The 24,019-nt window shown below is 47.7% G+C and overlaps 1 protein-coding gene across 1 annotated transcript in view; it reads right to left on the bottom strand.

The window, feature by feature from the left end:
• NIN (ninein) overlaps positions 1-24,019 on the bottom strand; it is a gene marked incomplete at its 3' end in the record, with an annotated part of 51,113 nt that overhangs the window by 8,301 nt on the left and 18,793 nt on the right. The window contains exons 5-26 of the mRNA XM_082284185.1: positions 23,121-23,308; positions 21,953-22,099; positions 20,846-21,013; positions 19,040-19,176; positions 17,817-17,957; positions 17,500-17,674; positions 16,808-16,918; positions 15,940-16,029; positions 14,187-14,340; positions 13,739-13,860; positions 12,959-13,485; positions 10,251-12,257; positions 8,944-9,069; positions 8,035-8,104; positions 7,114-7,329; positions 6,670-6,783; positions 5,335-5,457; positions 4,699-4,812; positions 3,590-3,736; positions 2,007-2,186; positions 1,240-1,389; positions 836-934 (exon numbers count right to left, since the gene is read on the bottom strand). Coding sequence (XP_082140311.1) covers positions 836-934; positions 1,240-1,389; positions 2,007-2,186; positions 3,590-3,736; positions 4,699-4,812; positions 5,335-5,457; positions 6,670-6,783; positions 7,114-7,329; positions 8,035-8,104; positions 8,944-9,069; positions 10,251-12,257; positions 12,959-13,485; positions 13,739-13,860; positions 14,187-14,340; positions 15,940-16,029; positions 16,808-16,918; positions 17,500-17,674; positions 17,817-17,957; positions 19,040-19,176; positions 20,846-21,013; positions 21,953-22,099; positions 23,121-23,308 — 5,306 coding nt within the window. The remainder of the gene's footprint in view (positions 1-835; positions 935-1,239; positions 1,390-2,006; positions 2,187-3,589; positions 3,737-4,698; positions 4,813-5,334; positions 5,458-6,669; positions 6,784-7,113; positions 7,330-8,034; positions 8,105-8,943; positions 9,070-10,250; positions 12,258-12,958; positions 13,486-13,738; positions 13,861-14,186; positions 14,341-15,939; positions 16,030-16,807; positions 16,919-17,499; positions 17,675-17,816; positions 17,958-19,039; positions 19,177-20,845; positions 21,014-21,952; positions 22,100-23,120; positions 23,309-24,019) is intronic.

Genomic DNA, 24,019 nt, shown 5'->3' with positions numbered 1-24,019 from the left:
TTAGGCTTTTACAGTTTTGTTACTAATTACATAGGATTTTCAGCCTAATGACTCCCATTTGCTGTCTTGACAAGAAACATGAAGTGGCATAGAAGCTACATCTAAAAGATGCTTTGATTTACGGAACAAGTCAAAATTGAGGTTTTGTTTTGGTTTTTTTAATGTATCATGTTTTAAACTCAAATCCAGGCTATCAAATTTAAACAAGACTGCTGAGAGAAAACTTGGAGGTCAGGGCTGACCTTATGGGACACACTAAACACAGTAATGCTGCCCATTCCTATAACCAAGGACTCCAAAGTTTTGATATCCAGCATGTTCCACCTCTAGCAGAACTTTTACAACAGCTTTTAGAAGAATCTCAACTGAAGTTTTCATTAGTGCCTTTAAATTAACAGTAAGCTGTGTAAATTGTTATTTTATCATGATTTAGATAAGACTTAAATTCAGCAAATTATTCCCAGAGAAAATAAGAACAGGTTTCTACATTAAGAGCAGCATCACACAAACAGTAGTTAGGAAATTTGAGGTGACATGTTTTAGGAAGGAAGAGGGAAGTGTCACAGCCTTGCCCCAAGTACAGAAACAAATTTCTTTGCTATTTGATTTTATATCTGAAGCCGTATGTGAATTATGATTAATCACAACACGCTTCAGAGAAGGATGTTTGCCACACAACTTGGTCATGAAAGATGAGGTTAAACATTAGGAGAGGTTAATTCTTCTAGTTTCAGTTAGTTTTGTCTGTTACTACACATCTGTAAGTTGTTTTAAAATAAAATAAATTCAGTGAGATAGTGATAAAGCCCCACAGTCAACTGTGATTGAAAAGTACCTCCATTAACTGATCATCCAGCTTGACTTGCTTTTTTCTTAGCCCTTCGTTTTCTGAGCTGGTTTCCAGTTCACGTTCAAGAGAATTCATCTGACTGATCTATCAGAGACAAGAAGTTTCCTTAGAAAAGCAGCAATTTCTCATTTTATCTGTTTTTTCCCCCCCATCAATCATTGAATACCAAAACAACTCAAGTCTAAAAACCAGGAGTATTTGGACAAGTGCTTTGCTACAAGAGATGTCTCACAGCAGATGCACAGAGCCCTGTCAGCTCCTTGAGACACAGAACTGTGAGAGGCAAAGAGCAGAAAATTCAGAGTAGGAGAAAGTTACAGCCTATCCCTTGGGCTCTTGAGAGATCAAAACTACTGCACTGATTTGTGTGTTTGCCACCCAAAACTCACCTTCCTGTTTGCAGATGACAACTCCTTCTGAAGCTGTTCACACTCTCTCTTCAAGCTCAGCTTCTCCTGCTCTATGGCTTTGACAATCCCTGACTGGCTTTGATGCTTTTGGTGCTTTAGGGAAAGGATTGTGGATTCCAGCTGTCGGATCTGAGGAGATCAGAGATGAACAAATGTGGAAGGATGTCCCAGATAATTCCACTTCATCTAAAATACTGAGTACCAGTTGATTCTGGACTCGGAGAATCCCAGAATGGTTTGGGTTGGAAGGGAGCTTAAAGCCCATCCAGTGCCACCCCTTGCCATGGGCAGGGACACCTTCCACTATCCCAGGCTGCTCCAAGCCCTGTCCAACCTGGCCTTGGACACTTCAGGGGCAGACACAGCTTCTCTGGGCAACTCTGGGGTATTTTTTACATATTTGCTTTGAGATCTTGGCCTTCTTTCCCTTCCTCCTCCCCATAATCCACTGAATACTGCGAGCCAAGAAATTGCACAAGAAGAATGTTAGGAATATTAAGAATCTTTTTGTTAACTCAAAGTTGGACTGAAATCTTAAAGATTTCACAATTATCAGGATTGTCTTTTAAAGAAAAGAAATCCCCTAAGTGTTGTGGAGTCTCATTCTCTGGAGATACTCAAAACTTCCCTGGATGTGATCTGTGCAGAGTGGTCTGAGTGATCCTGCTTGAGCAGGGGGGTGGAATAAGTGACCTCCAGAGCTCCCAACCCAACCCTCCAGTGATCTGTCCTCTTGCCCAGGTTACCTTTTCCCTGGAGTGAGCCAGGTCTGTTTTAGTGCTCTGCACTTCCCTCTGCAGCCTCTCGTTCTCCTGCCTGAGCAGCCTCTGCTCCTGCTCCGGTGGCTGCTCCAGCTCATCCCAGTGGATTGGCCCCCGCTGGTCCTGCAGCCCTGAGGGAGGCACAGCCACTTCCAGAACCCGGTTCTTAAGACAGACAGAATTGCAGGGTTAGGCCTTAAACAAAGAAGCAGACATTTGCTCTGTTCAGGTGGGTTTTAGGTGGATTTTCAGTAACTGCAGACTCCAAAGTCGCAGCATTCCCATCTCCCTCCCGGCCCACTCACTGTTTTCCCCTAAGAAATCCCATGTGCAAAGCCCCAAGTGCTTCTCCCTGCTAAAATCATGGGTAATAGCTGTGTGCCCAAGGAGTGCACAGAGCTCAGCAGCACAAAACACAACGTTTTAAAAGAAATCAAACAAGTCCTTGGGTTGGAGGCAGAGGGACATCTTCAGTGGCCTATGTAGAAACATGCACCACTTTACAAACATCAAGAGTGGATTTCGGGTCTTTGTACTGATTAAGACCTCCCAAAGGGAAAGTCTAGGTTAAAGTCTAGGTGTTAAAGACAGAGCTAATGTTTCTGAAAGCAAGTCAAGGGACAGCAAGCCAGCACTCTACTACTTTGCATCAACCACAGAGGGATGTAAAGCACCTCTGTAGAGGGACTCAGTGTCAGCAGACTGAGTCTGGAACAGCCTGGAGGTAACTTTCAGGCATGAGCAGATCCAAGGCTGAGCTGGATGCATCTCACAGAGGTGTTCTCACCTGCTGGGATGCACAGAGTTGACGGAAGATGCCTCTCAAGATGGAGAGAAGAGGTGGGTTTTAGGTGGATTTTCAGTAACTGCAGACTCCAAAGTCGCAGCATTCCCATCTCCCTCCCGGCCCACTCACTGTTTTCCCCTAAGAAATCCCATGTGCAAAGCCCCAAGTGCTTCTCCCTGCTAAAATCATGGATAATAGCTGTGTGCCCAAGGAGTGCACAGAGCTCAGCAACACGCAAAAAAAAAGCAATTTATGCTCTCTTTAGAGCCAAACAGAACTCAGTATTATATATCATTCAGTAATAGCTGTAATTTAGTTCCTGTTCTACAATTCTGAAACAGCCTCTTTTCCACGTGGACATTAAATATTCCTTAATTACATGGCAAATAAGCCAAATTAGTAGCTGAATTCCTAACAGCAATCCCAAGACTGCTGTCTACAACCTCCTTCAGTTACAAATCCTCATTAGCTGAGAGGCTGGTATAATTCTGTACCTTTCAAACCCAAGTTGCACTGAAAATTAGATCCTCTGTCAACGACCAGCTGGTTAATTTTTATAGTTGATAGGTGTAAATGAATACATTGTCCACAGACTTGGGGGTTTTATTGGTAAAAGGTTTCTTTTAGGGAAGAATGGAGACTCAGGGGAGGGACTGATCGTTGCCTGTGCTTACGTTCGATACTTAAAACACAGTTTTTAAAAATCAGCTTAAAACCTGCACATTATACCCAATATACAATAATTATAGCTACACCTACTGAGAGCCCTGAAGCCCTTTACCTTTTCACTGGTGTTCTGCAGCTGTTTGTGCAATGCCATCACCTCTTGTTGCAGAGTTTCCTTCTCCTGCTGTGTCACCCGCAGGTCGGATTTCAGCCGGGACATTTGGAGGTTGGTGCTCTGCAGAGTTTCATCCAGGCTCTGAACCTGTAAGGAGCAGGAGTACAGCTTGGCTTTTGCTAGGCCAAGATTCCCTGTGTGGAGCAGGTATGCCATGTATTTAGGATCTCTGATGGAAGGAGTGACATTAAAATGCTGATATCCCCCTTCGAAAATGTTAAATTGAGTTTATTGCTCCCTACAACTCCCTGACAGGAGGGTGGAGCTGAAGGGGGTGTCAGGCTCTGCTCCCAGGGAACAAGGGACAGCAAACAGCCTCAAGTTGTGTCAGAGGAGGTTTAGATTGGATATTTGAGAAAATTTCCTCATGGAAAGGGTTTTCCAGCACTGGCACAGCTGCCCAGGGCAGTGGTGGAGTCCCCATCCCTGGGACATGTGGCACTTGGGGACACAGGGCAGTGGTGGCCTTGGCAGTGCTGGGGGGAATGGTTGGACTCGATCTTAGAGGGCTTTTCAACCTTAAAACTCTGTAATTCCAAATGATTTTCCAACTTTTTGTTCCAAGCTCGCAGCCATCCACTTTGAATAGAGCCACAGTGCTGCATTCACCAGAAACATCTTTCAGCCCTGAGCATTTACTGCAATATGCTGGGAAGAAGCTTTCCCTTGAATTATTTATTCTTCCTGGCAGCCCATGGCCAAGGAGAAACTCCAGGAATGCTCAGCCAGGCAGGGAACCACTTGATCCCATCCCTGCCTGAGGAGAGATGAGCCTGCACCAGGACAGAGGAGCAACAGCAGAGTCTCTGCAGTATTTTAGGAACCACCAGGCAGAGGGAATTGGCAAAGGTAACTCGGCTGCAGAGAGAAAAAGTCCCTCATGTTTAACAAATTTCCTTTTGCCCTTTAAGAACATCACTTTGAAAGCCCCTCAAAGCAGCCAGTCTCAGCTGCGTGACATCAAAAGGGGGCTTTAATGAGAAAAAGCACTACAAGAGATGATCAAAATGCCTTTATCCAGGGTTACAACATAAATCCCTGCTTTATACCTTGTCCTGGGAGATGGAGAGCTGCGCTTTCAGGGCCTGGCTCTGCTGCTCCCAGGATTTCTGCTCCTGCTTCAAGCTGCTGATTGCACTCTCCAAGCAGCTGACCTGAGCTACCTGCAATGAGATTACATCAGGAACCATCCCTCACTCAGGAATTTTTTGGACTCAGTTTGACTTCAAGGCTTACCCTAGAGGGAATTAAAGCTAAGGAAGGAAGGAAAGAAAACACAGGAAAGCAAAAAACCCCTCAGCTCCCTGAATTTCCACACAATGGGATTATTATTTACAGTGTGCAGACTCCTCTGCTCCAGTTCAGAGTTACACTATGGCAGAGTTGCAATAGAAGTCCAAGAACACTGTCTTCCTTGTCCTGCTGCAATATTTATATCCTGGCCTCTCTTCCTTGCAATGTTTGGAATTTTCTACATAATCAAATTACAGTAAAGCTGGGCTCCAGAATTTAAGCTTTCCTCTCTAAGACCAGCTAGGAATAAAAACCAGGCAGTGGCAATTAAGCTTTTATCCAGCTTGAGGGTAAGGAAAAATATATCCAGAGAAGTTTTATAGGTTATGGTGATAGAGATAAAGGTATAAGAATTTTAACAGCATGTAGTGATGTGGATTTGCAGTTCTTACCTTATCAACACATCTGTTCAGTTCCTCACTCAGGGCTTCTTTCTCTTTCTGCAGCTTTTCATTTTTAGTAATTAAACTTGAAACTTCATTCTGAAGGTCAGAGAGATCAGAACATCTGGGCAGCTGTGGGAAGCAAACCCCTCACAGTTGCATTTCTGTGCTGTTGCAAAATTTGGCATGAAAATCATGGGATGCCCGAATGGTTTGGGTTGGAAGGAACCTTTAAAGGTCGTCCAGTTCCAATCCCTCTGGAATAAGCAGGGACACCTTCCACTGTCCCAGGCTGCTCCAAGCCCTGTCCTGCCCTTGGACACTTCCAGGGATCCAGGGACAGACAATTTCTTTGAGCAGCCTGTTCCAGGACCTCTCCACCCTCACAGGGAAGGGCTTTTCCACAATATCCCACCTAAATCACCGTGTGTTAAAACACAGAGGGAAAACCACTGCACTGCTGACTTCCAGTCCTTTTCCCAGCTGACCCAGTGCTTTATCAGTGCCTTTCCTCATTCCATCTCCTGCCTGTAATTACACTCCAGCCACAATCCACTCCTCTCTGAATAGGCCTCAGCTGCTTTTGCTTTTTAAGACCATTATCTACCCTGAGCACTGGGTGCCTCAACTGAGTGTTTTACACTGTGCAGAAAATGACTTTGTGGAGCCCTAATCAGGGAACTGACTCATTTGAAGGCTTCATTATCTGTGTTTATTAGCATATATTTACAGCCAATTGAACTGTGCTTGTACAGGAGATAACTGAGCTCTCCAGGAAATTATCCTCAGACATTGTGAGACTCTGATATCTCCAGATGGGTTTAGCAACAGGAATTCTCCCTGACAGGACATGCTGGAAGAGCTCACTCCTTAAATGGAGCTAATATGGGTTGTATCTCCTGTTACACAGGGAAATGTTCTCCTGTGGGTCCCATTTGCCCTGCCTATTCCTCGATTAGAGCTTTTAATCTTTATCTTGACCAAAGCTTCTCTTTGTAGATCCACTATTCCCAAAAATCTTTTGGCAAAGTCTAAGTGAATCCAACCTTATTTGAAGAATTGTGCATTGCACCTGGGAACTGTTTCAAAGAGGAGTTACATTCCCTTCCTTTTATGAACTTTCTTTAAAGAAATTAACTATTTTCATCCATGAAGAGATGGTGAAAATCAATCTGATGGCACTCAAATAGAATCCCAGGAGGGTTTGGGTTGCAAGGGACCTTAAAGCCCACCCAATCTCCCCCCTTGCTATGGGCAGGGACACCTTCCACTATCCCAGGTTGCTCCAAGGACATTCCCAGGGATCCAGGGGCAGCCACACCTCTGAGCAGTAAGATGCCACACCTGTTTTGTCTTCTCCAGCTCCTGCTTGAGGACGTGGTTCTCCTGCTCCAGGAGATGAGCTTGAACCTTCATTTTTGACACCTCCATCTCCAAAGACGACACCATATTTGATGACTGCAAAAAAATAAAAGGCTCAGATTTCAATTTAGGAGACTCACAGAGCACCAAAGTTTAAGCAGAGGATGCTGCAACCACTGGATAGAGCTGGGATGGCACTGGATGAACAACAGCCATGCTGGAAACTGCAGGGAAACATTTGCCATCACTAAGCTGTGTTTTCAAGACAAACCTCCACATTTTTCCCTCCTGGCTTTAGGCTGCTGCTGTGTTTAAGCCAGCACTTAGCAAAGCTCAGCTTTGAAATCCCATACACATCCCAGGACAATTCCAAAGGATGCCAATTCCATAACACCTGAAGCCCAACTGTCCTGTCAAATCCTGTACCTCTGCTTTGGAGTTTTCCAGTTCCTCTTTCAGCAGCAGCCTCTCCTTTTCCCATTCCTCCAGGGTACACTTTCCCTCTTCTCTTTCCTTTTGCTTGAGCACCCTTGCCAGCTGTTGATTGAGATCCTGCACATCTGCTTGGTTTTTGGAGTTCCTCTGGCTGAGTTCTGTGTTTTCAGAGTCCAGCTGTTGGTTCCTGGTCTTCAGATCCGCCACCTGAGTGGGGACAGCAGTGATTTTACACCGGGAATGAGATTTTGGGTATTTCCTTTCTATTAAGGTGATTAAAGATCTGACAAGTGTCACTCAAACAGTGACTCCAACCAGTTAATTTCTCATAACTGGCCTTAATTAGACCAGTTAAATCAGTCACCCAGCACACCACTGCTCCCCCTTTCCCTTTGAGGTAGATTTTGAGGGTTAGCCAGTAGATTATTCTGAGCAAGTATTTTCCTAAGCAATACCAAGATGACATGGATGTAAAAGCTACTCAAACCTTCTAACAAGCCACCCCTAAAATAAAAGTAGCAGCCACAGGAATACAACTGGCAGCATTCCTAGACCCAGCCAACTGGGAAACGAGTAGAGGTTGAATCACAATCTCTATTTCCCATGGACTACTGCAGAGAATCACACAAAAACTACAGAACACAAGATTTAAACTTTATATTTCTATGAAATAAACTTTCCATGTTGACTATGGAAAGTGCTCTCAAGCCTGCAAGCTGACACAATTACAGCTGTTGTTTTATGAGCAGGTCAAACAAGCCTCAAATCAATCCCAAAGAGGCAATAAACCAGTTATCAACAAGTTTAAATTTATAAAAACGTTCGTTTTCTGCTGCCTTTGTGACCACCCAAGGAACAGCTTTGATGCAGTTATGATTCCCACTGAGAAGGTTCTGGGCTCAGGCCACACACCTGCTTTTTCAGGTTGTCAACCATCTTCTGCACAGCCCCTTTCTCCTTTCTCACAGCCTCTATCTTCTGCCTATGGAAAAATGAAAGCTCATTAACATTAAAATCAATTATTAATATACAGAACTGCAAGACTGGACAGGAGAACATCACCTCAAGTTGTGCCAAGGGAGGTTTAGATTGGATATTAGGAAAGATTCCTTCATGGAAAGGGTTGTCCAGCCCTGGCACAGCTGCCCAGGGCAGTGGTGGAGTCCCCATCCCTGGGGAGATTTAAAAGCCATGTGGATGTGGCACCTGGGGACACAGGGCAGTGGTGGCCTTGGCAATGCTGGGGAATGGTTGGGCTTGATGGTCTTGGAGGTCTTTTCCAACCTTAATGATTCCAAAAATGGGCTGTTTTTAACATCACCAGAAATGGTAATTGTGGATATTTATTTATTCATTGCTCAGCATTCCTGTTCTGCATCAACTTGACAAGTGCTCCACCTCTCAAGGTGCCCCTAGTGGGTCTTTCCTAGAGGGGAAGAATAATCCCAGGATCATGGAGGGTTCTGCACTTGCCAAAGACCCAACCACTGGAATAATCTGTCAGATGAGCCTCTCCCTGCTGTTGCTGAAGCACAAATAATTGCATCAGGTCAGCTCCTGTGTGTTACTGGGTCACCTCCTCAATGCCTACAGCTAAAACCCCTGCCTGGCTCTGGGAATGGGCAGGACAAGCTGGGACAGGGAAAAGGATGAGGAATAATCTGTCAGGCTGCTGGATGTCCAACAGCACCATGAAATAACCCCATTTTGGATTTGTACAGCACCTAACACACAAAAGAGCTTGGAGAGAAGGGATGAACCCATTGTGGCACAGCCACAGCCTGAAGGCATCACAGACTACATTCCCCATGGAATTCTCACCTCATTTCTTCTCTGGATCCATTTAGCTCCCTCAGTTTCAGGCTGGAAGCACTCCCTTCTTCATTTAATAAAGTCACTTCGTTTTTCAGGACGGCGTTTTCCTCGCGGAGCTTCTCAGCCTCACACCTGTGGCAGAGACACGAGACAAGTGAGAAAGCAGCTCCTGTAGGACACCTGGGGAGGAAAACAGTCCCACAGGTCAGAGCTACCTGTAATGCTCCAAAACCAAAGCTACAGTTGCCTTGTTTTATGTATAAATGGTGTATTTATATTTTCCATGAATTTAGCAAGAGCGCTCCCCAGTTTGTTCAAAAAACTCTGAATTTTTACAACGAACTTAAAAAAAACCCTGGGGTTTTGGGCTTGTTTTTGTACAGCTCAAGTGAGTGAAAATCTGAAGTTTCACACTAATATTTTACATATCTTTCAGTCCTTGCACTTAACACCACAATGTGCAGACTGCCAGGAGAGTGAGCTGTTTCCCCATCTGGAATTCAGAATTCTGGGAACAGCACGGTTGGGAAAGTGCCTTTTCTGCCCCCAGGCGACTGCACAGAAATAACTTAGCCACGGTGGGACACCTGAAAGAACAATTTCCTGCAGGAAGCTGGTGCTGAACAATAATTAAGCTACTTGTAACCACTTTATCCATTAAAAAAAAAAAAAAAAAAGAAATCTTGCTGAAATACAGCAGTTAAAAACAAGGAGGTAAAACCTATGATAATATAATATAAGGAATACATGTTTTATAACTATATTTAGCATATCACACTCCTGAGGGGTTCCTAACTGAGGGAAAAAAAAAGTCCCTATCATTTTCTAGTATTAATTTAAATATTGAGAGAAACAGAAGCACTTTTAGCATTTCAAATTACCATCATTCCATAGCGCTAACCCGAAACACTGAGGAAAAACAGGAGCAATTTTAGCCTTGCGAGCAACATTCAGCTCTAGAAGGGAACAAACCGAGTGGAGTGATATTAGTAAGAGCTACAAAGCACTCTGGAAGTGTTACCATGGATTTTGGACACGGAAATACGATGGGCTTGTGCTGGGCCACGAGCTACACACTGCGACGGTGACATCCACAGACAGGACAGCTGGCAGGTGCTCCTGCTTAGGTGGCAGGCACAGAGAGGAGTAAGTGACACACAAGTTATTTATCCCAGTGGTCTGTATCCATGATTAGAGGAGTTAGGAGTCCACAGCACTGTTTGCTACTCAGAGCTAAATCAGAGTTAAACTACGGTGGTTAAAGGAGCAGCCAAGGCAGTGCTGGGTTAGTGGCTAACGTTGGGTTACGTTACCTCAGCAGGTCAACCTTCTGCTGCAGCTCAGTGCACGTGCTCTGCAAGCCCTGGGTCACTGCCTTCCTCTCCTCTGGGTGACCCAGAGCTTTCTCCTTCACCTTTGGGTTGAGATCCCTCATTCCTGCTTTGCCCGCTTCTGTCACCGTGCCGTCGCTTTGGGCATTCCTGTCCTGCTGGCCCATAAATGCAGTGGGTTGTTCTTCCAGCTTCCCACCTCTCATGGCACTGGGCCCATCCGTGTTTCCTTGAGCATCTTGTCCTTGGCCACCTTCCAGTTCTTTAACATCTTCCATTTCTTTAACCTTCTGGAGGAACTTGGTGTTTTCCTCTTCAAACTTGACACTTTCCACCTCGCTTTCTTCTTGTTCACAATGAAGCCTTCTCAGCCTATGCAGGTTGTCTTCCAGCACTTTATTTTTTTCAATTAGCTGTATCATTTCAGCTTTCAGATCCTCATTTTCTACCTGAATTTCTTCTTGTAGCAACAGAAGTTCAGCCTGTGCCATGGATCGGTCTTCCAGCTCTTCCACCCTTTTCCAAAGCTGAGCTATTATGCTCTTCAGGTCACCATTTGCTGCCCCAGGAGTGTGATCCAGCAGGAGAGAGGCTTCACTCAGTTCTTCAGCCTTCTCCAGCTCTACCTGCAGCTTCAAAGCATCAGAAACAAACCCTTTATTTTTGGGAGCTATTCTGTAATTTAGCAGATGAATGTTCTGCTGTTTGACATCGTTGTGTAGCGTTTTTGGCCTGGGAACTTCCTCCAGATCTCTCTTTTTTGGCAGCAGAGGCACCCAAGAAAGGAGCTCTTGGTTCTTGTCACAATCCTGGTTGCCATCAGCATCTGGAGCTGCTTGATTTCCTTGGATCCAACACCCCTGTACCTCAGGGTGGTCGCCAGCTCTGGCTGTCACACATCCCTCCTCCAAATCCAAATCCATTTCCGACATTTCTTCCAGGTCTGTAGTATCAGCCTCCAAAGGTGGCAGGACACTGAAATCTGCTCCCATGGCTACATCTTGACAATCACTGGGCAACCCTTCAAAACTGGGATCTATCTCCTCTGGTTCTGAGCCAGAGTGGGAGCAGCCAGGACTGGGAGGTTGCAGGGGCTCTGGCGCTTGCAGCCGGTGCTGCAGCCACAGGATCTGGGCTGCCATTCTGACATTCTCCTTCACCGCCTGCTCGTGCACCTTCTGCAGGTTTTGGAGAACATCCCCATCGTCTCCCAGAGGAGCTGCACCAGGAAAAGCAGCGATCTGGCTCTTGGCTTTTGCATACTCACTCTCCAGGACCCTGTAATGGCTCTGCAGGGCAGAAAAACTCCGTGTTTCCCACTGCAGTTTCTGTATTTTCCCTTGGAGGGCTGAGATTTCCAAACTCATCTCAGCCTTTTCTGCCTCTGCTCTCTCACAAATGCCTTTGTTTAAACTCTCCAAAGCAAGAAGTTTGGAATTGAGCTCTTCTTTCTCTCGCTTATACTCACTGTCCAGTCTCTCCAGCTTTTCCCTAACCCGCTTCCCATTTTCCTCCACTGTGGATATATGTTCATCTTTCTCCTTTAGCTCTTTTTTATGGTCATTTTGGAGTTGGGCTATTTTCTCATTCAGCTTTTCCTCTTGCTCCTGGGCAGCATTCCTCAGCTCCCGCAGCTCCTTCTCCAGCTGCTCCCTCTCACACACCAGCTTGTTCACTTCTTCCTTGAAATTTTTCTCCAGGAGATCCTTCTCCTGGGTCAGGGCAGAAGAAACAGCCTTTTCACTTGCCAAGCTTTCCTTCAGCTGCTCATGGGCTTCAGCGGCCTCCTGAGCAATTTCCTCCCTTTCAAACTCCCACTGGGATTTCTCCTCTCTTTGCTGTTCAGCAAGTTCCTGCAGCTCTCGCTGGTAACGTCCTTCCAGACTCTGGAGGGTTTCTTCATATTTATTCACAAGTGTTTGTGTGTCCACAGAAAACTGAGTTTGTGCATGAGATGCTCTTCTCTTATAGTCACTTGCCATTTTTTCCCTAGACATGGTTAACATAAGATATTACTAAACTACCTCAGAGATCAAAGTGGATTTTTAGGCTGAATAAAACAAGTTGGAAATTCACTTTTTTTTTTTTTCCACTGACTACTGGATGGGTGTTTCTGGAAGCCATAAGTTAAAACAGAGGCAATTTGGTGAAACTTCAAAAAGAAAAACTGCCTTGGAAAAGTGTGAAAGCTCATGAAATGTCCTCAGAAAAGGTTGCCTGTGCAATATGTGCCCTTCTGTTCCTGTGCTCAGATTTTTTGGGGGCAGATGCTCTCACCCCCATCACCCCAGGATGGTTTCAGTTTCTTCTGACACTCAATGTTGGCTAAAAGCACTTCCCAGCCACCCCCTTCCTTCTTCAGCAAAGAACTCTGCAAACCCACAAGTTTTAAAAGGACCAAGCAGGGATTTGTGGAGCACAGGGATCCCGAACAGAACTCGACTTAATCACGCCTGGTTATGCTTTAACACTACTGCTGCCTCTGGGCGAGCTAAAAATGAATCTAAATATCTGCTTGAGAAAGGTCAGAAGAGAAAAAACCCTGGAGAGGAGCCCAGTGCTGCAGAGCAGAGCAGGAACAGCACTGTGCAGTCAGGACACTCGGAATGACACACCAGGGAAGTGTTTCTGCACTAGGTTCACCCCGGTCACCACGCTCCAGCACTGTCCCCACCAGAGGTGACACTCACCTTTCCTCCTCCAGCTCCTGCTCGTGCTTCCTCAGCAGCTCTTCCTGCAGCTCCTCCTTCTCCAGGGCGTGCACCTCTGCCAGCCTCTTCACCTGCTTGTGGAAGCCACGTTCCAGCTCCCCCTTCTCCTCCTGCAGTGTCTGCACCAGAACTCTCATCTTTTCTTCCACCCAGACACTCTTTTGGATCAGCTCCTCCCGTTCCTGCCTGAACTTCTCATTCACCTGCTCCAGTCTGGCCCTGACATCATCTTCATGCTCCTGCCTCAACAGTTCCTGCAGATTGGCTTTTTCCTCATCGAAATGCATCTGTAATTTGCTTTTCTCCTCGTTGTATTTACAGTCGAGCTTTTCCTGCTGCTCTCTGAGCGCTGCTGCCTCTCCCTGCAGCTCTGCTACTTGATTTTTAAGGCCAGTGATCTGCTTTTCCATGACATTCATCTCCTCAGTGTACTTCTGCCTCATATCCTCCTGCTCCTTTTCCCAGTGGGCTTTTGTCTCATCCAGCTGCTTTTCATAATGGCTCACCTAGAGAAGGGAAAACAGGATGGGTTGGTTTCATTTTCCACAGAATGTTCTACAGGGATGTTTCCCTCAATATTTCCATCTAGTTTTATATATTCATTCTACTGAATATTTTGATTCACACTTCAGCATCTTATATTGATTCCCCTGGAAAGAATGTTCAAGTGCTCAGCTTTATTTCTTACTGGGATCACAGAATCCCAAACTGGTTTTGGGTGGGAAGGGGCCTTACACACCATCTCATTCCAACACTTACTGTGTCCTCAAGCTCCTGTTTGAGGTGATGCAGATCCCTGTGGTGTTGCTCCTTCATCTGCTCGATGGCCATTTCTGCCTCTATGCTCATATTTAATGGGTTGCAGTCTTCTGAACCAAGTCCTTGAGAAACAGTAATTAGATAATTTATAGACCTATAAAAACATTAATTATACAATACCTAAATATATATAATTCTCAACAGAATGATTTCATCATTTTAGAACTGCTTAGCAGCTCTCAAAATCCCATCACAAACACAGCCAAGTAACTGCAAGCATTAATTTCAGCTTTAAATACAGTTCAGCAGTCGCATTCCAAATTAACATTAAACACCAAAATAGGAGGTGGTGACCAAAACTCACTGGGAAGGTTGTCATGGAATTACCTCTAAGATGTTATAAACACCTACAGCACAGATCTCAGTCCTACAGGAGGTACTTTTTTACCTTGGTCAGGCTCAATCCCGCCGTTGCCATGACTCTTCATGTCAATGTCAAACTCTTCTGAGAGGGAATTTTTCAGGGAAGGCCTGAGCACTTTGCCTTGGGCACGGTACTCCTGCAGCTCTGAGTGCAGCTCATCGATCTGGTCCTGCAGCTCCTGAGATGGAGGGGGGGAAAAAAAAGGCTGAGGGAAAGGAACCAAGGCAGCTGAGCATCGACCCAGTCCCACCACGGGACATTCAGGTGGGAATTACAGCAGGGAAAGACTTGTCAATAATCCATAGTGCCACAGGCATCCTTCTATCAGCAAAACAACAAGGGGGAATGGCTTCCCACTGCCAGAGGGCAGGGATAGATGGGATATTGGGAAGGAATTCCTGGCTGTGAGGGTGGGGAGGCCCTGGCACAGGGTGCCCAGAGAAGCTGTGGCTGCCCCTGGATCCCTGGAAGTGTCCAAGGCCAGGTTGGACAGGGCTTGGAGCAGCCTGGGATAGTGGAATGTGTCCCTGCCCATGGCAAGAGGTGGAAGAAGGTTTTTAAGGTCCCTTCCAACCCAGACCATTCTGGGATTCTCTGATGATTCTCCAATACCAAACTCTCAAAGGTGAAGGCATAACACGCTCCAGGACCTTTCCCTTCATTCCTTCTTCCTGTGACCTTTTATTAAAAAGCAGCTTTTCAAACATTTTCAAACAGTTGGGAAATGCCTCCTCAAACACCATCTACTTGAAAAATCAAACCAGAAGCAAAAGATCAAATTAGGAAAGAGATCCCCTCATTACTGCATTTACCATCTGGTCCTTCCGCCCGCCTGCCAGCGGAACCTCGCCAGGGTTTGTGCCAAGTGCCCTGCACCCCGTTCCAGGAACGGCAGTTATTGAGGAAAACAGCTCCCTGAGTGTGCAAACACAGAATCCTGCAAGTCTGAAAGGCCCAGGAAGTGAACCTTGGGCACTGATTTATATCTCCCATCCTCAAAAATAGAAAAAGCAGCTGCCTATCAAGCTGTATCAATTCAACGCCTATTTCTAGACAATTTCTGCTTTTAAACTGCAGCTTCCACGCTGTTTCCAATCCAACAGCCTTTTGCAAAGGCAGCCCTTTATTGAATGGAAAGGATCCTGCAGAGCAGATCACAGAATCACAAACCAGTTTGGGTTGGAAGGGACCTTAAAGCCCATCCAGTTCCACCCTCTTCTCATGGGCAGGGACACCTTCCACTATCCCAGGCTGCTCCAAGCCCCATCCAACCCAGCCTTGGACATTTCCAGGGATCCAGGGGCAGCCACAGCTTCTCTGGTACCACTGCAGGCATCAGAAAGCAGATGTGTAAATAGATAACCTGCAGGCTCATCTTAAAGTGCTTCAACCATACAAGATTTGAGGAGGAGAAAGCAAATTTTCAATTCTCAGGGTTATTTAAAAAAAATATTTCTGGTCTGAAAACCAGTAAAACATGGATGTATCTTATTTCTCCTCTAAGTTCCTGCAACTCTGAATTCACAGGGCTCCATGGAGCCTCTCCCAGCCCACCCTGGGGGCACCTCATCCTCTTAGCTCAGCCTCTCTGGGAAGAGCTTTCCAACACCCCTTGTGCTGCTGTTTGCAGTGAGGATGTGGCACTTGGGGACATGGTTAGTGCTGGGCTTGGCAGTGCTGGGGGAGTGGTTGGACTCAGTCTGAGAGGGATTTTCCAGCCTGAAAGGTTTCATGATGTTCCTGGTGGACACAGGAGCCAGGTCTCAGCTCCACTTACCCTGCACTGCTGCTCGTACTCGCTCCTCATCTGGGCCAGTCTCTCCTCCTGCAGGAAAAACTCTGCACTGGTGGGATCCAGGTCACCAAACTGGAACATAGGAATGGAATATCCAGTTATCCACTGGCCCACCCAACAGCCCTGCTCAGTACAGCACAGATGCCATTCCCAGCAGTCCTGCAGCCTGCACCCTCTCTCCACTCTGGACTTTTATTTTAAATAAAGAAACTCCACTTTCCTCCTAGCAGGGGATGAGTAATTTCCCAAAAAGCATTGTCTGCCATCTAGCACAGCTCTCATGCTCACTGATTCCAGATCACAGCTTTCTACCTTAGCATTTGCACATCTCAGTGTGACAAATAATCCCAAGCTTTAAAGAAGGCTGGAAATCCCAATATATGAACCTCAGGCTGTGGATGCACAAACTCAAACATCTTTGGAGAAGCTGATATCCTGAAAAGTTCAGTGTAATACAGCCATGATCAGCTGCTCACCTCGATTTTCACCTAATTCCAGCAGAGATGCCATGTAAAACCTCACTCCTCCTGCATCATCTTCCCTGGAAAGGACCTGCAAGTTGGGCCTATCCAAAACTCTGTGCTGGGGGGAAAAAAAATTCCTGCAGATCTGCAGGATGATTGCTTCACTCTAAGGCTCCCTGCTTTAATTAGAATAAAATCACAGCTAAGGTGGAATATCTTTATTTTCCTCAGCTGCAAGGCAGTCCATGTCACCAAGGCAGGCTGAGCGTGGATAATCTGGATAGGGACCCCAAAAGCCTCTGGATATCAGTTAAACTGGCAGCTTGAGTGCAGCAACTTGAAAGAGATTTAATTCTGCAAGCCCCACAGGGAAAAGGAGGATTTACCTTCTCAGCCAGGACATTTTCCAAGTTCCTCTGCAGTTTGCTTGCCAGACTTTCACACTCGGCCAGTTTTTCTCCCGTTTCCAACAGCTCGTTTTCCAGGCGGCTGTTCTCCTGGACCAAACAAAAAACCCCACAACAGCCTCAGCACTTGGAGGAGGAAAAAAATCAGCATGTGTTGAAATAAGGGTAATTCCAATCAAGTCGGAGCATGGCATTATTCCAAGCTTCAGGTGATGACTGGAGTTATGAATCCATCCACACACAACCCACGCCTGCCACGGCCCAGTGTGAACACTGGAATTTAGAGAAATTATCAAAAGGCATAATAGCAAGTTTGCTTTACGTGGTTATTTTGTTTATTTGTTTTTAAACCAGTATTTTAAACTTGATCAAGATGTTTTGTCTCCTGGCTGGACAGCTCACCTGAGAGCTGTGCACACGCACGCTCTGCACTTGATGGCAGCAGAGATTTGAACTGGAGATTAGGAATCTACAGAACAACCCATCGAGGTGCCCCCAACACCAATTCTCATGGACACGCCTCTACCTTGCTGCTTAAATGACTTTTGGCCAGCTAAACACAGCCCAAAACTCATGCTCTCAACAAGGACTACTCTGCAAGAGTCACCCCCCCCTCCCAGGGTATCCCTGCTTTTTGGGGGGGAATCCCAGCTGTGTTTAGTCCCTGTTACCTTCAGGGTCAGGGCCAGGCGGTCCCGGATGTAGTTCTCATCCGTCTTTAGCTTTTCAATCTCCTGCTCCATCTCCAGCCTCTGTTTGTTGGCCTGCTGCAGGATTTGCTCCCGCTCTCTGCGGAGCTCGTTCTTCAGAGCGGCGATTCTCTCCTTGTACTCCTCGTCCAGCTTCCTGCCAAGGCACCGGAGGGGAGAGGGGCTCGTTAGATGAAGCAGGTGGCAAATGCTGCTGGGGTGAGGCTGGGTGGTCACCAAGGCCCTGCAATGCCAGGAAAGTGATACCAAGGAGGGAGGGATGATTTGGGAGGCCCTACCTGAGGTTGTACTCGTTGCGGCGCTCGATGGCGGCGTGGTGATCGTCCACCTCCGAGGCCATCAGGGATTTCAGCTTCTCTGCTTTTTCCAGGTCCGACCGCAGCTTCTCCTTCTCCCTGGCCACTTGGTCAAACCTCTCCCTAGGCAGAGCAGAGCTAGTCTGCATTAGGTCAGCCCACACTGCTCCCCCAAAAAGGGTATTTGAAGTGTCAAGAGAAGAAGCTTGGAAAGATAACCATGGGTCTCATCAACTGCATTTAGTCACTGGCTTTGAACCTGTACCCAAACAGCTCTGGACATGTCTTGGTATCCCCACAAGATCCTGAAACCTCAGCTGTGGTCCAGCTCCCAGTTCAAATCCTGAAATGGTTTGGGTTGGAAGGGACCTTCAAGACTGTCCTGTTCCAGCCTCTGCCATGGGCAGGGACACCTCCCACTATCCCAGACTGCTCCAAGCCCCAATGTCCAACCTGGCCTTGGACACTCACAGGGATCCAGGGGCAGCCACAGCTGCTCTGGGCACCCTGTGCCAGGGCCTCACCACCCTCCCAGGGAACAATTCCTTCCCAATATCCCATCCATCCCTGCCCTCTGGCACTGGGAAGCCATTCCCTGTGTGCTGTCCCTCTATCCCTTGTCCCCAGTCCCTCTCCAGCTCTCCTGGAGCCCCTTTAGGCCCTGCAAGGGGCTCTGAGCTCTCCCTGGAGCCTTCTTTTTCAACAGAGAAACCTGCACGGCAAGTCCAGCACAAGGCCAAGCTGTGCTGACTTTGAAAGGAAAAACCTTGGGATTTACAGTGGGCTTGTACCTCACCTCCACATCTATCACATGGCAAAACCTCTGTAATGCCCCAAATCAGTCTGGATTTAAGGTACTGATAAACTCCACCAGCCTCTGCCTCGAGCCGTGCATTCCTTGGCCATCAATGACCACTGGGGACAGCAGTGACCACTTCCACACCATCCCCAGACTGGGAACAGCCTGCTGCTTCCATTTTTTTGTTCTTCAACTACATTTTTCTGCAATCCTTGGAGGGTTGAGTGCTTTTCCCAGGCAAAACAAGACTGCTGGAAGTTTCTGAGCACTCCATCAGAGATCTGAGCCTTCCAGTGCCACCCCAGCGCCCCTCAGAGCACCACCATCCATCCATCAGCTGCTCCCTCAGCTCCTGCTTGGCCAGGCACAGCAGGAAGCAGCACATCCAGTAATCCCTGAGACTCACATCAAGTGCCTGATCTCTGTTTTGAAGCTCGCCAGGGCTGCCTGGTGGACTCCATTCTTGGTGATTAAGAGCTCATTCTCCAGCGCCAGCGTCAGCTCCGTCAGGTTCACCTTCCCATCCAAGCTGAAGTCCAGAGCCTGCGGAAACAACGGGTCCTTAGAGCGAAACGAGCTTCCTGCAGCAGCCTGGAGACATTTGTGCAGGGATTGACAAGATGAAACGAGGCTCAGAAGAGATCTTTGCTGGCTAATTAATCTGTCACAAACGCCCCGGGGGCAATAAACCAGACATCTCTGCCACCTCCCTACAACACAGAGCTGCTGCCAGCTGTGGGGATGGGAAGTGTCCTGGTTGTGCTGCAAGACCAGCAGGAAATTAAGCCCAGGCCTGATGAAATGCAGTAATTCCCTGCAGGATCTAACGACACTGGACTTTGCATGGACCAGCTGCTGCCAGGAGGTGGCTGGGGATGTTCGTGTAAACAACACCAGCTCTGGCAGCAGAGGCAACACAGAAGCAGCTCTGCAGGAAGGGTTTGATTGATGTGAGGATCCCACCTCTTAGAAGGCAAGTTATCATCAGCAAGTGCTTGGAATTTCACAGAATCCCAGGATGGTTTGGGTTGGAAAGAACCTTAAAGCCCATCCAGTTCCCTCCCCTGCCATGGGCAGGGACACTTTCCACTGTTCCAGGTTGCTCCAAGCCTTGAAGAAAGGCCTTTTCTTTCACTGGAAGTGCTCAAAACCCACATGGACGTGGCACTTGGGGACGGGGTTTAGTGGTGAACAAGGTCTAAGCTGACAGCTGGACTCAATCTTAGAGGTCTTTTCCAACCTAAATGATTCCATGATTCAACCCAACCCTGCAGGAGCACACAGCAAAGCACCTGTGGTGGGGCTGAAACACTGCAGACACTGGAGAAACCACCCCAGTGACACCAGTACAAAGGAATTTTCCAGTGGAAAGCAACAAGGTGAAGGTGGACACACAAATCTGGTGAAGGTGGTCCCACCTTCTCAAATTGTGTGGGGTTACGAGTGGGTTTTAAATCCTGAGCAATGGCAGAGGTTATTACAGCCCGGATGTTCACTTTCCACGTGGCTATTTAAAAGCCAGGAGAACCACAGTCCACATTGTTGGCAATCCAGGGATGGTCACATGAAATTTTCTTCTCCCCTCCACAGCTTCTAACGAGATGGACAGGGATGGAATTACTCAGGTACCCAACTTCACCCCCATCACCCTTCTGCTCTGTCTAATGGAACACTGAGGACTGGGCAGGGTTTCAAGCGCTGTTCTCCACCTCAGCACGAGCAATAATTCAGGTCACCCCAGTGCTGAGAGGTTTGCAGGCACAGCTATTCAGGGAGGGAGAGGAATTAAATTGCTTCCTAACAAATACAGGTGACTTCTTCAAGCTACGCTGGAAAGCCCATTGTATTTTTATCATTAGCTTCTTGTTCTCTGGGATGTACCATAAAGGAAATGACTGGAAAACTCCCAGAACTCTTGTCTCTAGCACTGGGAATTTTTATAGAATTATAGAATGGTTTGGGTTGGAACAGATCTTAATCATCATCCAGTTCCACCTCCTGCCACAGGCAGGGACACCTTCCACTGTCCCAGGTTGCTCCAAGCCCCTTCCAACCTGGCCTTGAACACTTCCAGGGATTGAGCAGCCACAGCTTCCCCATGGAAGTTTTAAAAGGAGTAAACCCAGGGATTTTGGAAAGGAAAAAAACTCAGCTGCTGACACAGGGAGAAAAACATACACATAACCAGGGGTGAGATGGAGCTGGGGGTTACCTTCAGGATCTCCTGGCTGTTCTCTATGCCCTCCTGGTGCCAGCAGTCCAGGACCCCCTCCACGCAGCCGTAGCCCATCCCATCATCCAGGCTGGAGAAGAGGGAGAAGCCGATGGTGCTGGGCATGGCCGAGGGGGTGGTGGTGCGTCTCCCGCTCTCGTCGAAGGACTGTGAGAGAGGATGAGGGTGTGACGGGGCAAAGGCAGTGCCCAGAAGGGCTTATCAATGGAATTTCCCTTGCACTGCTCCAGAGATTAAGGATTAAGCTCTGCTTTTCCTCGCTGCCAAGCCAGAACCCGGCGGGAGCGCCGCTGCTGACCTCACAGCACCGGGGCACAACCAGGCCCTCGGGACTGCAAATGAATCCGAGGAGGAGCAGTTTCAGAGCTGGCCTCAATGCTCCAGAAGGGTTTTCCACTGCTCATTTTTGGTTTGGAGTGTCACCTTCCCTAAAAGAGCTGCAGGGAGCATTTGCAGACGTGCTCTGGGTACGGCCCTCAGCTTCCAGGCAAAGACAGGGAGCAGATTTCAAATTCTCTCTCAGAAAAAAAGCAGTAATTGGAGTAGAGACGTGGGACCTGCATGTCCACAGCCTATCCCAGGCAGTGCTTCCCCCTGCACCTAGTTTATACTGGATGCCCCATCCTGGAAGTGTCCAAGGCCAGGCTGGATGGACCTTGGAACAACCTGGGATAGCAGAAGGTGTCCCAGCCCATGGCAGGGGGTGGAATGGGATGAGCTTTAAGGTCCCTTCCAACCCAAGCCCCTCTGGAACTCTGCAAGTCTCTACCATTTCCATACTGCACTCCACAGGCTGCCAGAGCCCTCTCCGAGCCACAAAACTTCAAAGGGGAGCCACGTCCCTTTTACCATGAGGGTGCTTTCTGTTTTATCTCCCCGAAATGAGCTTTTCCTGAGAGGGAATTTGAAATCTGCTTTTGGAGCAGCGTGGGCAGCTCACTGCCACCACCTCCACGCGGTAGGGAAACCCTCACAGCCACCCCTCCAGGGACAAATGCTGAGGAAGAGGAGGAGACAGGCTGGGTGGGAACTGTTCAGGAATTCTCCTGCTCCTTTGACCCCAGGATTCACCTCTCACTGTCTCACCTGCATGGACAGGTGCCGTTTCAGCTGCCGGTACGGAGTAGATGCTGAAGGTGTCAGAGATTTCCCATTTCTAAACAGGCCATAAAAGAAGTCCTCGATGCTCATGGTCCCATCTTGCTCCAGGTTATGGAGCACCTCTTCCAGCACCTGCAAGGAGACAGAAATGGTGTAAAAGGCCAAAAAAAAAATCTAGCACGGAGAAAACATCCTATTCCCAAGGCTCCAAAAAGAGCAAAGCAAGAGTTACCTGGTACCTCAGCCTAATCCATTTCCATGTTCTCCATATGGAAAATTGCAGGCACCGTGAAAAAAAGCTCCTGGTCATCTTGGAGCCGCTGTTTAATGAGGCAGCATGAAAAAACCCTCATTTCATTCTGCTCCCGAGACAGGGTGACCTCAGGAATTCAGTTCAAGGTACTGAGACAGATGCCAAACCCTGAGCAGCTTGAAGTGACCAGGCAAAAAAACCCCCTAAGACACTGCAAGGTTATCATAAATCTGTTTTATGCTTCAGGCCACACTGCTTTCTCAAAAGCAGGACTGGAGATGTTCAGATTATTTCTTTGTCTACAGTTTATCTTTTCCATTTTCTGCCTTAATACCCTGAAAACATTCCATTGTGGATGCTGCAAAGGAATACCTGCTCAGAAACATGCTCTGTGGAGGAAATTATTACAAGCACGTTATCTTAAGATGCAAAAAATCTGACTTTTTTAATAAAACTAAATCCTAAGTTGAAAAGAGCCTTCTTTTTTTTTTTTTTGGATAAAGATTTCATTTTCTCGTGGGCTCTTGCTGCAGGACAGAAAGAGCCCACAGGCCTTCACAAAGTCAAAAGCAACCACCTATGAATATTTAACCCATATTTGCTGTCCAGCTAAAAAATTCCTAGGATTAAGGAGAAATGCTTGGAATCTCAGCCATGTTTTTAAACTCCAGCTCACTCTGTGATGGTATGAGGAGACACGCATGCCACGGTTCAAGCTAGCAGCTGCCTTCTCCTACAGCAGCCTGATGGTTTGGCACCAAAAGCCTTGCTGGAAAACCAGGAGCTGGAGCTGGAAACTCCTCTCCAAGTAGCCACCTGTGCTTGTGGTGAATCCCAGGAGGGATTTTGGGGGGCCCAGGTAGGGGCAGTGGTGGCACGGGTCCGTATGTGGTCGCTCACCTCCCCGGCCGCTGCGTGCAGCCCGTACTGCTCACAGATGGAAACCAGCTTCTTCCTGTTCAGGTGGCCATCCCTGGTGATCCCCAGGTGCTCACAGACCTCCTGAAGTTTCTCCTCGATCCAGTCTGGGCTCGGTGAGGCACCAGGGGAGGCATTCAGGTCATCGGGGTTCCAGAAGCGCAGCTGTCCTGGAAATGGAGGAGATTGCTCTGGGGTCTGGAGTGGTCACCAAAACACCTGGGGGCTCTGCACCCCACTGGGGACCTGCTGCTGTGATGGGCAGAGCTCCTTCCTGGCTCTGCAGATCCCAAAGGATCATTTGTCTGAGTTCATCCTACTCAGAGCACACTTTGGATTTTAGGATACGGATACTGGTCCCAGCAGTATCGGACTCTACCGGGAGGTTCTGCTCAGCATTCCACTCACACGTGCCACCCCAGGGGAAGGAGCCTCGTGTCCACAGAACCATGGAATTGTTGAGGTTGGAAAAGCCCTCTAAGACCGTTGAGTCCAACTGCTCCCCAGCATGGCCAAGGTCAGCACTGACCCACATCCCCAAGTGCCACATCCACACGGCTTTTAATCCCTCCAGGGATGGGGACTCCCAGTGCCTGACCAGGTGCAGAGTGACCAGCTGGGACTGTGGCCAGGAGGATCTTTGGGAATGTGGAGGAGTCCAATGGTCAACATGGGCTGGTGGCCAGGGAAGGGCAGCTCTGCTGTCTCAGCCACCAGCAGAGATGGAAAAAGGACCCTGATACCCTGGGCAGTTATGGGATCAAGGGAGCTGCAAAGCCACCTCCTGGGGCAGGAAAAGCAGCTTTAGGAGAAAAAAGTTGTCCCCTTTGGATGGGAAAGGGGTTAGAGAGCAGCTGAAATATGGAAGAGGTGCTGACCTA

This window comes from Coloeus monedula (assembly GCF_965178545.1).
Source record: "Coloeus monedula genome assembly, chromosome: 6".
Classification (NCBI taxonomy): Eukaryota; Metazoa; Chordata; class Aves; order Passeriformes; family Corvidae; genus Coloeus; species Coloeus monedula.
The sequence above is the reverse complement of the archived record's forward strand: the minus strand, read 5'-3'. Positions and strand labels throughout refer to the sequence as shown.